We start from the raw sequence: 12,963 nt of genomic DNA on the forward strand, positions 1-12,963 counted from the left end.
TAAGCACATGGAACGATGCTCAACTTCATTAATCATCAGAGAAATGCAAATCAAATCACAGTGGGATGCCACTTGACACCCACTAGGATGGCTATAACAAAAAAGACAGACAATAGCAAGTGTTGGCAAGAATGTATAGATATGGGAAGCCCCATCCATTGCTGGTGAGAATGTAGAATGGCGCAGCCATGCTGGAAAACAGTGGCAGTTTCTTGAAAGAGTAAAGAGTTATCATATTACCCAGCAATCCTACCTCTAGGTATAAATAGGAGAAATAAAATATACATGCATACAAAACTATGTGCATGAATATTCAGAGCAGTATTATTCATACATGTTAAGAAGTGGAAATAATCCAAATGTCCATACAAAAACGAGACCCGTATATATGCTGTCTACCAGAGACCCACTTCAGACCTAGGGACACATACAGACTGAAAGTGAGGGGACGGAAAAAGATATTCCATGCAAATGGAAATCAAAAGAAAGCTGGAGTAGCAATTCTCATATCAGACAAAATAGACTTTAAAACAAAGACTATTACAAGAGACAAAGAAGGACACTACATAATGATCAACGGATCAATCCAAGAAGAAGATATAACAATTGTAAATACTTATGCACCCAACAAAGAAGCAGCTCAATACATAAGGCAAATACTAACAGCCATAAAAGGGGAAATCGACAGTAACACAATCATAGTAGGGGACTTTAACACCCCACTTTCACCAATGGACAGATCATCCAAAATGAAAATAAATAAAAAACACAAGCTTTAAATGATACATTAAACAAGATGCACTTAATTGATATTTATAGGACATTCCATCCAAAAACAACAGAATACACATGCTTCTCAAGTGCTCATGGAACATTCTCCTGGATAGATCATATCTTGGGGCACAAATCAAGGCTTGGTAAATTTAGGAAAATTGAAATCGTATCAAGTATCTTTTCCGACCACAATGCTATGAGACTACATATCAATTACAGGAAAAACTCTGTAAGAAATACAAACACATGGAGGCTAAACAACACACTACTTAATAACCAAGAGATCACCGAAGAAATCAGAAAGGAAATCAAAAATACCTAGAAACAAATGACAATGAACACACAACAACCCAAAAGCTATGGGATGCAGCAAAAGTAGTTCCAAGAGGGAAGTTTATAGCTATACAAGCCTACCTTAAGAAATAAGAAACATCTCAAATAAACAACCTAACCTTACACCTAAAACAATTAGAGAAAGAAGAACAAAAAAACCCCAAAGTTAGCAGAAGGAAAGAAATCATAAAGATCAGATCAGAAATAAATGAAAAAGAAATGAAGGAAACGATAGCAAAGATCAATAAAACTGAAACCTGGTTCTTTGAGAAGATAAACAAAATTGATAAAACATTAGCCAGACTCATCAAGAAAAAAAGGGAGAAGACTCAAATCAAAGCCATAAAAAGAAACAAAACTGAGTTATTTGTAGTGAGGTGGATGGACCTAGAGACTGTCATAAAGAGTGAAGTAAGTCAGAAAGAGAAAAAAAAGAAAATGGTCAGAAGAACCTAGGGTCAAGACGGGAATAAAGACACAGACCTATTAGGGCATGGACTTGAGGACACGGGGAGGGGGAAGGGTAAGCTGGGACAAAGTGAGAGAGTGGCATGGACATATATACACTACCAAACGTAAAATAGATAGCTATGGGAAGCAGCTGCATAGCACAGGAAGATCAGCTCAGTGCTTTGTGACCACCAAGAGGGGTGGGATAGGGAGTGTGGGAGGGAGGGAGGGAGACGCAAGAAGGAAGAGATACGGGAACATATGTATATGTATAACTGATTCACTTCGTTATAAAGCAGAAACTGACACACCACTGTAAAGCAATTATACTCTAACAAAGATGTTAAAAAATTTTTTTTTAAATCCAAATGCCCATCAACTGATGAATGGGTAAAATAAAATGTGGTGTATTCTTACAATAAAATAGTGTTATTTTAGCATTATAAAGGAAAAACGTTCTGATGCATGCTACAAGATGGACGAACCTTGAAAATATCATCCTAAGTGTAAGAAACCTGACATAAAAGGCCACATGTTGATCACATGTGTGATTCCATTTGTATGAAATATCCAGAATAGGCAAATTTCTAGAAAGATGATACTCGTGCATGGGTTCCCAGTGCAAAGGTGACAGGGTTCTCACCCCGCCACGGATACCTCGTATTTGCCTCTCCCTTTATCCCCCACGTACGTCCTGGGCCTCTCAGGGGAACACAGGCTGAGACCCCAAGGTGGCCCTGGGTCTGAAGGTCGCTAAGCCCTACTGCAGGGGAAGGGAGACACAAGCCTTCCCCACTGGCTCCATGCTGGAGCCGAGACGCCATGAGGACAGAGGCAAATCTAGGCGTCCTGCACTGCCCTCAGACAGTCAAGTGGCTGTGGTTTACCAGGGGCCAACACTTGCTTCTGGGCGACAGCTGTAGGGCAGGATGCATCTAAAAATCACCTGGGAAATCTTGTCGAAGGCAGTTTCTGAGTCTGAGGCGGCTCCTGGCTTCTGGGAACGCTTCCACATGACCGTGATGTGCAGCCGTGGTCAAGAACCCTGTGTCAGACCCTGGTGCCCGGAAATGAGCACAGTGCTCAGGGGAGAAAGGGCCAGAACTAAGGGCAGGAAGAGCCGAGATAAAAAATTATTTTGCTGCAAAATAAGTTCTACATTCTTCTTTCTCGGTAGGATTTTTAAGAGCAAGGTGAGTAACTATGTGTCTGTTTGTTTAATCATGATTAAACAGGAAGGTGAACGGAGCAATTTCTCAAGCCTCCATCCAGTTCTCCAATCCTATGCTATTTAGTCCCTATGGGGCAGCGGGGTGAAGCTGGGGAAGGAGTGGAAGTCTTTTTGGAAAGCACCAATGAGTTTTTCTGATGTGACTGTGAGGTAGAGTGAAGAGTTACCGGTGAGTTTTTTTCCTAGGATATAAATACTGCATATTCAAGCAGCTCCCCTCTCTCCTCGCCCCCACCACACGCTTGTTTTGCTTAAGTGGAATTTGCTTCACAATTCCTCCAGGACATAAAGCTGCTCTGAAGCCCCCCGAGGAGGGAGACAGGTGACTGCACAGGTGTAAGACACCTGGCGGGGGGGCTGGGAGTCAGGTGCTGGGGGACGAGCTTGTCTTACTGGACAGCGCATTTATCACGGTGCTTTATGGACGTGGTCACGGACATTTATCTTAGCCACTGTCGCATTTCAACTTGAGTGATACATTTTCATTTTAAATCAGACTCACAGAGGGCCATAGTTCTTAGGGAGGATAAAAACAGACAGGTATACTGAAGCCTGAGACCAGGGTGAGGGAGCGCCAGAGGCCGCGGCTGGCCAGTGACTCTGCATTCCTCCTCTCTGGCTTGGTGGACTGTGTGGGCACTGGCATCCATTAATTTCAGAACAGGGCTAAGAGCTCCACACGCAGGGCATCGGTAGGCTGGATGCAGGGACCTGGCCTGAGATCCCAGCTGAAAAGGGCTGCTTTTGGCTCAGGCTCCTTGGGGAAGAGCCCTCTGGACATTTCATCACAAGTCCCTGCCACCCTGGACCATGCGTTCCCTTTCCCTTTGCCATGTTCTTCCCTGTAAAGTGATACCTGCCCTGTGGCCACAGAAGGAGGAAAAATGTAGGAAAATGTTATGAGTTGTAATCCCCGTAATCAAAGAAGCCATTCAAGTTTCCTTTGGAGACAGCTGTGCAAAGCTATGGCTGCCTGACGAGCTCATGCACGTGACATCACTTGGCTGCACTGAGTCTCAGCAGCCACGGAAGCTGAAGTCTTTTTGTGATGACCCTCTGGTCCCACAAAGGTCTCCTCGAGTCAGGTCAACAAAATGACTGCTCACCTCTACACTGAGGGAGCACACGTGACACCTGTGTGTTTCCTTCAGTGGCAAACACCTTGACAGGCACGCAGTATCCGTTAAACCTCACTCACTTCACCCCCAGACACAGCAGACACACACCAGGCTTCTGGATGAAGCAGTTAGGTAGCATTTTGTTTTCAACCAGCGAGGTCACTCCACGTGGCTACCAAGGCTGGCAGGTACCGAAAGTCAGGCCACGTGCAGAGCCAGAGACTCCGGGTGTGGCGGTTTGCCCCGCAGCCCTTCCCTCTCACCACTCACCTTCCAAAGAAATGCCACCCGAGGTGCTGTGACTTGGCGGTGGGGGAAGTTAGGGTCCAACTGAAATAATATGGTTGATTCAACTCCGTCTCGACACTAACAAAAGCGTCACAACACTATGGTGCCGCTTTCCAAAAGTTAGTGTCTCAAACGGCAGTTTGGGGAGGAAATCCTCTCTTTGACCCTTCAGCAAAATCTGCTACGATAGCAAACAGGAGGAGGATACGGAACGCAGTGTTCTGGATCTAATCCCAAATATTTAAATCACAGCATTAAGTAACATCTTCTGTGATACCAGAAAATACCAGGCTTTCTTTCCTTCCCTACAATACCTTTCCATCATCCAACTGTGTTTTGCAATTACAAAAGCAAAAAGTACAGATGCCCTTGTAATTATCTGCTGGGAATAAGTCTGAAACAATTAGGGAGGAAGGGAAAGACACCCGTCAGCTGCCCCGCAAGAGGCCAGCAAGTCTGTGGGCGTCTCCACTTCACCGGCAACTCTGTCTGCAGCCAGGTAGAATGAACAGCAGAAGTGGTTCTCCATATGAATCGAAAGACTCGGAGGGAATGCGTTCTCTTGGCTGCCAAGGAAGGGGCTGTCTGGATGAGGCGAAAAGCAGCCCTGGCACGCTAAGACTGGAGGACTGAGCAGGGGGAACAGGCACTGAGCTGATCTCCCCCATCACTGGACAGGAAGAGCAACCTACCACCCCTTCCAGACCTGGACCACATGCCGCGCCCTGACTGGCCGTAACCTCCGGCTGCCTCCTCATCAATTCGAATACTCCTCACCCTTCAAGGCCCAGCTCACGTCTTACCTCCTCCATGAAGACATGTTTCCTCCTAAACTTGCACCTACAACAGTTAGTTTTTCTCTAACTGCTTTAGGCGTGTAGCACTCACTCCTCCTAGACTGTGAGCTCCTGGTGGGCAGAGGCCATGCCTTACATCCTGAATCCCCTCAGAGCAATCGGCATGGAGCTAGATGCTCGATACAGGATGAGACATGCTGTGGAAGGACAGATTAACAGGAGAAAGGGATACCATGAAGGCAAGAAAACCTTCTCATGCTACAAAAACTCATGGGAGACCACAGGAGTAAAACACTCTCCCCTTCCTCTTCCACCTCCAAAACAGATGGTTTTGTACTGTGTCAGCAAAACCAGTGGGTGGCACACGCTGTCACTCCGATTGATTTCACAGTGAGGCTGCGAGGAAGCTCCATGGGTGAATCGGAGATGACAGAGATGAGCAGGGGCCTCTGCCTGAAGCATGGTCTACAGTTCAGCATGTCAGACTCAAAGACTTCTAGCCTTTCCTTGACGTTCTCCAAGAAAAGAGGGTCATGCCCTCTGCAAGCCATTTGTCCTACTATTAAACAATTCATTCTGTTAGAAAGTTCTTGGCGAAACAGGGTGCTCCTTGTATACTGAGACGGGTCCCCAAGCTTCCATCTACCTTAGACTATCTCATTTTCAAAGGGTCCCAATGTTCACGTCTCCCATTGGACAGGCCCAGCATTAGCACCCATTATATGTTACACAAAAAGATGAGCGCCTGGGTTTCTCTGCTTACCTCCAGACCTCATACAGCACAGGTATGCTTGTGAGGACCCGTGATCCCTAAGTTTCCTGCACAGGGACCCTCAACAGTTTAACATGGGACATCTCAGCTCTATTCTGTTTTGACGTACCTTAGACAATTCTTAGACTGACCTTTTCAGTTGCTTGGAGAATTCTGAGAACTCCAAAATGCTCTTTTGAGGTGACCAGGTACATTAGGATTTCACAAAAACAAAGCTAGAAATGTCTGATATAGACATGTCCTACCCTGATAATTACCCCAAAAGGATGCAGCTTCTCACTCATATCTGGATGAGGAATAAATATGTTATTAAATGCTTATGTGCCTGGCACTGTGCTGAGGACTTCAGATGCATTACCTCATTTATCACAACAGTCCATGATGTAAGTATGACCATTCTACTAAATAGTGAGGGAACCCAGGCTCAGAGAGATTAATTTACTCGCCTGTGGTCACCCAGCCTAGGAGTCTGGGAGCTGACACTGAAATCTAGGCCTGACTCTGAGGCCCAAGGTCCAACCACCAGGTTCTGATGGCTCCAGTCCAGGCCGCGCTTCTGCAGTCTGGTCTTTTATTTACAAGCTGGAGAGGGCAGGGAGCAGCTCCACACCAGGCCTCCAGCCTGGGCCCAGCCCACAGGACCCCACCTGTCCCCGCACTCCTCCGAGACACCTGTTTGGAAGAAGAGTGAAGAAACGCTTCACTGACGTAAGCAGTTAAGATGTTTGCCAACCACCACCCGGCAGAGCAGGGCAGGGTGATTCTAGTCCAGCCCGAGCACAGCCAGCTGGTGACCCTGGGCAGCTCACTTCCTTCTCGGGGCCTCCCTGGTGAAGATGCATCTTAAATCAGGAAGCACCCACACCTACACGTACTGCTAAAGTGAGTTCAGGCCACAACACACTTTTGCCGCAAACTGCCACCTTCTATTTTCCATCTGAAGTTATTTCGTTAAACAAACAAGATGTTGGCCACAGCCCATTAAATTGCTTTCCTGACCCACTAGTGGGTTGCGATGCAGTTTTGAGAGACACTGGACTCAAGATGCGGGATTAAAGAAACCTTCCCGGGAGCCCAGCAGAGAGAAGAGCCAGGAGCCGGAGTGGGGCCCGGCTGCCAGTGGAACACGGTTTGAAAACCAGTGGCTCGACAGCTCCCTAGCGTCCTTGTCAAGTTCTTAAGTGGAACAAACTATGCCTGGTCTGAACCCTGTGCTTGGAGCACCACTGAAAGGCCATCCAATCAGCCAGGCTACAATACTTGAACTCAAGATTGAACCACTGTGCCCGCAGCCTGAGCCCCTTCCGCTCAATCAAAAGGCGATGTGGATGCTGCAGGGCAGGAAGAAGGGGCACAGAGCCTTCACCTAAGAGGGGCAAGCATGGCCCACCTCATTAATCGTGGAGTTGTCAGCCAGATGTGTTCAGACCCCAAGGTCCAAAAATGAGATGGAGCCCCAGGACACTCCTTGTCTGTTTTCTAAGAAGAGAGATGTGGTTGAAAGACAGTAATAGCAGCCTTCTACCTCCAGCTGGAGCAGATCATTCTGAGCAATGCTTGAACCTGCTGGGTTTTGAGAAGCTGCACGGATGTTGCAGATTAGTGACAGTTCTTTGCACCTTCCAGGTCAAATGCAAATTCCTAATTCCATCAACAACTTCCTTCCCAGGTGCAACATCTGGGAGCCGTTGATGGTTAAGTTGTTTCTGGGTAACTGACCACTGCATATGAATGTTTCCTCAGCTGCAGTGGGAAAGTGCCAGGTGGAGATGGCAGGAGCGGGGCTGGGCTGCCTCTCCTCCTCCCCATTTCTGGCTCCTTCCTCCTTCTGTCACTTAGGGGACCTTCTTCAGACAGGTGGGTCCCTGTGGAAAATACCACAGGCTCTGGGTTGCTACAGTGCCCTGTTCAGCTCCAGTTCCTGGCAGAAGATGTTTGGCTTACGTGATTTCACGGGGGCTAGTTGATCGCTATCCGTACCCCGCCCCTATTGCAGGCCAGTGTCCAGCAGAGGGAATCCACGGTCTTGGCACAGCTTCAACAGACACTGGGGTGGCTCAATGGCCTATCCACAATGCAAATTAGATCGTGACAGCGGTCTTTTAGCTCAAAGAAATGACATTTACCATCATATATCTGATTCTATATGAAAAGGTAAAGGGGTCCATTGACAGATGAATAGATAAACAAGATGTGGTCTCTACATATAAGGGAATATTATTCAGCCTTAGAAAAGGAAGTTCTGACACATGCTACAACATGGATGAATTTTAAAGACATTATGAGAAGTGAAATAGGCCACGCACTAAAAGACAAGTACTGCATGATTCCACTTACACGAATCATCAGTGTAGAGTCATCAAAATCACAGAGACAGAAAGTAGAATGCTGGCTGCCAATGGAGGCAATGGTGAGTAGTGCTTAATGGGTACAGTTTCAGTTTTGCAGGCTGAAAGAGTTCTGTGGATGAATAGTGGTGACGGTTGTACAAGTAGGAATGGACTTAGTACCACTGAACTGTACACTTAAAAATGATTAAGACGGTAAATGTTAGTGTATTTTGCCACAATAAAGAACAAACAAGCAAAAGGTAAAGAGGACAAGGTAGGACTTGGGCACAGGAGAAATCCCCTTGGCGACTCCAGCCAGCTTGACACCCAGACCAATGCCAAGTTGAAATCTGAAAAGCTGTCCAGGAGGATGTTACCGTTGACACCCATATTTCTCAGCCCAAGCTACTGAAATTCTGTCTGTCAGCGCCCTGCTTGAGCCCTCAGTGTTGGGGAACATTTCTGGAGGCTCTGTCTTGGGGGACAGCACGTAAGAGGGTTCCCTGGGGAGCCAGGCTCCAGGGGCCACAGTACCTGGACGGGTAGCCAGCTGCGCTGATCCGAATGGTCTCCAACACCCCGCACGCTCGGAGCTGCTGCGCTGCTCTCTTCGGGTCAAAGCTGAAAAGCACAAGACAAGCAGTGAGTGCCGCACGGCAAAGGCGTGGGACAGGGAGGGGGAGAGCCCGCCCCTCCCGCACAGGCACCCTGGAGCTCAAGGTCAGGGGCCAAGCACAGACTAAAGAACAGTGACTGGCAGCACGTGAGCCATCTCAGCATCTTCAGGTCTGTGCACATTCTTATTCGCACCTGGGACACTCCTCTTCTCTGCCCCCCGCATTCTGCCCACCCACCAAGGCTCATTCCTGCTTCCTCTGCAGAGCCCTCCCTCATTATCTCCATACACAGGGGCATCTGTCTTAATTCAACGGCCAAATCATACACACTCGGCACCACAAGCATTATTTGGCTCCAGAGTTAAGAGGGGGAGTGTCTCAGGCCACGCAGACCTGGGTTTGAATCATGACGTGATCACTTATAGCTGCATGTGTGATTTGGGGCAAGTAACATAAACTTGCACGGCAGTATCTTCATCTGTCAAGTGGGGATCGTAGAAGCACCCCTTTCAGAGGGTTAGTGTGAAGACGAAATGTAATGGCCCATGAGAGCAGTGAGAACAGCGCCTGGCAGAACATAAGGGCACACGTGTTGTTAGCTACTATCATGATAGGTGCCCAGTTAAGAATCATATAGATGAAGAACTTTATCTTCCTGTCTTTAGAGATATGAGCCATGACTTCAACAACTCACCCACCCTAAAATGCTACATCTAGCACTGAAAACCCAGCTTTTATTCTGGGTATATGTGTATGTGTATGTCTGGGTATACGTGTATGTCCTACACATATACTGAGTAGGACACTGGAATAAAAAGTCAGACATGGTCTGGATTTTCTAAGAGCATCCACACTTGAAGAGAAGTGTATAGAAGAAGTAAACCACAAGGCAGTATGTGATAAAGGTGGTAAAAATGCTGAAAGAAACTGGAGGGAAAGATGTTGAGGTTGGCTGGGGTAATCAGGGAGTCTTCGTGGAGAAAGAATTAAGCTGCACTAGAATTAATCATTTATATTTGGGATGAGGAATAAGTGTTTCCATTTCTTTCTGGCTGTTCTGAAGCCTGGATACAAGCCGAGGGCCTCTTGCTCCTTGCACTCTGGGAGGAGGGAGGGCAGGGGTGAGGCCCTCCAGACTCAGCCCCGGATCCTGCGGATTGTACTGGCTTCAGCGCACACCTGGCCGGGCAGTCGGGCAGCCTACTTGCCCTGTTGGGTAAATGCAGATGGCAGCTTCTTTACTTCTAGGACCCAGGAGGGCTCAGCAGGCAACCTCTCACCACATTTGTCTGCCATGCTCCCGGACAACCCCAGATGCTCTTCTCCCAGCAGCTGGACCCATTCAGGATTCTGGAATTCTGTAGGAAGGACGTGGCCTGGGGTCGACTGCCCTCGATTCACATCTCTCCATGGGACACACCCTCTCTGTCCTCCCATCTCTACGACCTGCTCGGCCCCTGGTCACGTTGCTCTCCTACTCTGAGTTGCGCGTGGGCCAGAGGCCCAGGAGTCCACTGAGGCAGATGGTGCCCTGCAGTGGCCTGGGCTCAGCGGGCACTTGGTGGTGGGGAAACAGCAGGCATTTTCCAAGTGACTGAAGACAGCGAGCTGACCTTCCCCGGGCACTCTCTTGGTTCCAATGCGCAGGGCTTGGCGTCCCAGGAGACGCCCTCGTCCTCCTCCAGGCCTGGGCTCACTCTGACTTCCTCCCACCTACCCCTGCCTGCTCAAGTCCTCCCTTCTTTGGACACCCAGCTCGTCTATACAGTCTTCCTGATGACTCCAGCCCCAGGGTGAACATGGCACTTTGAGCGTGTAAGGCACAACTAAGCGCTGAATTCTGCAGAGTCCTGGACACCAACAGTTACTTCAGAGGAGTTAATTTCATCTTTTTTAGGCAGAGAAGAAGCTCCTTAGAGGAAGGGTCTTACAGGACGAAAGGAAACACTCGCGCCGAGACTAGACCGTAGGCTGAACCTCTTACTATGCCACCTACTTTGTAATTTTGCTGAGGCCGCCCCAGGATTCGGCTCAGTTCTGGGATCTGAGGAGGACCTTCATAAGGGTAGTGGTGATCAGTTTCATAAGAAGCTGTACGTCCGAGGGACATAAAGGCTGCCTGTGACCTCGAGAGATCCAAGGCGGCCTTTGGGAGGCAGCCTCTGCCGTTTACAGGTTCTGCTCCTCTCGCCTCTCAAGTGGTCAGCTGGGCCCTGAGTCAGGAACGCAACGTGGACGTGCTTGTCCTTGGGAAAGGTTTTCTGCTCACAGCAGCCTCTCCCTCGAGGCACCCTGCAGCCGGGATGTCGACTGGCCATCGGCTTCTTCCCTTCGTTTGCCACAACTACGGGGTCAAGTTCAACCTGCTGCACATGGTGGGGACGGGCAGCATGCTTGGCGAGCATCTGTGACCTCTAGTCCTTTGTGAGCTGTGGGTCTAGCTGGGGTCCCTACTTCCTCCACGACCTCCTGCTGCTTCCTGGGTGGAAAAATGAGCTAACTGTCACTGACAGGCCCTTCCCTCCTTCAAAGGACTATTACTCTTCCCCAGCACCCCCATCTCCTCCTGCTCTGGACCCCGGTATCATGTCTGTGAAAACTGGGCATGCCAGCCCTGAACCAGGTCCTGTCTGACGGCTGGAGAGTGGCTTGGGAACATGACCCCTGCTCCCATGCAGTGCTGTGGAAGCTCTTTGGGGGAAACGTCTTCTCTTGGGGCCCACACACCGAGTTGGTCCCATGGAAGGCATGTGACAAATAAATTTTGAACTCAGCTTTAACATTCTTCCCTGCTTCTTGATGACCTCAGCAAAATCCCGTCCTTCTTCACACATCCTCTTCCCCGTGGTGGGGGAAACGAGCAAGGCTGAAGGGGAACTTGGACTGGCCTTAGCTCTGACACCAGCAGCTAATGTCACCTTGGGCAAAACACTCTCTCTGGACCTCGTCTTCCTCACTCATTCAATGAGAGCTGAGAATATCTGCCCAAGTCTAATCCACTGGTTTGTTGTAATGATCGAGTGACGTAAAAGAGAGGAAGCTGTTAGAAAAAACCCAAGAAGACAGTATACCAAGAAGATACTGCCATGACCCTCTCCTGTCCACACCCCCCAGGGGACACGTAAAGCCTGCCAGCCTTCTGTACCTTAATCTTATCTCCCTGATAGTAAAGAAAACTCACTGTTAAACTCTCTCAGTCTGCCTCCCTGCATTAGTTACCAGTAACTGGGAGTGAAGACCAGCCCTTCCACCTATTAAGTTTGGGAGGGCCACAGTGCAGACAAGCAACACCTAAGTCTGGACTGAAAAATTACCAAAGATATGTAAGGGTCCAACTGCTGAAATGCAGGGTTATTCTCTCCTCTCAATAAACTGTGCAGGTTCAGCAGAGCCGGAAGCTTGCTGGACGCAGAGTGAGACCTCCGCCCGTGGTGCCGCCTGGTTGATTTCCACACAGGCTGCCTGGGGCTCTGCGGTGCTGTGCGCGCAACACGCAGGAGTCCGAGGTGCTCAGGACCACCCGCTTCTAAGATCCGTGGACTGGCCTTCAGGAAACCTGGCCAGTTCCTCCGACGAGCCACCCCAGATGATCACACACACCCCAGGCCACCTCCTTCCTGGACACTTCACGCCCTCTCGCCTCCATGCTGCTGTGGCTTCTACAGACCCACTGACAGTCACTCCTTCCATGTGGTCAACAGTTATTTGTGGCTGGCAACTCCTTAAGGATGAAGGCTACGTCTTATTCACTGTCATTCCACCTGTCCTAGCCCAGTGCTCAGGACAGATGGTTTCTGAATACAGGAAGAGGTAGAGAGAAAGACTTTTATAAAAGAGATGCTAACAAAGCATTCAGTGCAGGACAGCGGCTCTCCACTGGGGGCAATTCTGCCCTCCAAGGAACATGTGGTGATGCTTTAAAACATTTTTAGTTGTCACAATAGTAGGGATGTTCCCATCTAGTGGGCAGAGGCCGGGGATGCTGCTAAGCTTCTTCCAGCGCACAGGACACCCCACAGCAAAGAATTCCCTGGGCCAAAATGTCAAGAGTGCTGAGGTTGAGAAACCTAGTTTTAGGGGATGGGAGGAGGGATATAGCACTTTCCTTCCAGAATGTCAACAACATTATATATATATATATATATTTTTTTTTTTTTTTAATTTTTTTAATTTATTTATTTTTTTTGTGGTACGCGGGCCTCTCACTGTTGTGGCCTCTCCCGTTGCGGAGCACAGGCTCTGGACGCGCAGGC

At 48.7% G+C, this 12,963-nt stretch overlaps 1 protein-coding gene across 1 annotated transcript in view; it reads right to left on the reverse strand.

The window, feature by feature from the left end:
• The window catches only part of MYO5B (myosin VB), a 373,495-nt gene that overhangs the window by 70,925 nt on the left and 289,607 nt on the right, over nt 1–12,963 (reverse strand). Inside the window, exon 17 of the mRNA XM_024756795.1 lies at nt 8,628–8,714. Coding sequence (XP_024612563.1) covers nt 8,628–8,714 — 87 coding nt within the window. The remainder of the gene's footprint in view (nt 1–8,627; nt 8,715–12,963) is intronic.

This window comes from Neophocaena asiaeorientalis, unplaced genomic scaffold (assembly GCF_003031525.2).
Source record: "Neophocaena asiaeorientalis asiaeorientalis breed wild unplaced genomic scaffold, Neophocaena_asiaeorientalis_V1.1 scaffold133, whole genome shotgun sequence".
In the NCBI taxonomy this organism is placed as follows: Eukaryota; Metazoa; Chordata; class Mammalia; order Artiodactyla; family Phocoenidae; genus Neophocaena; species Neophocaena asiaeorientalis.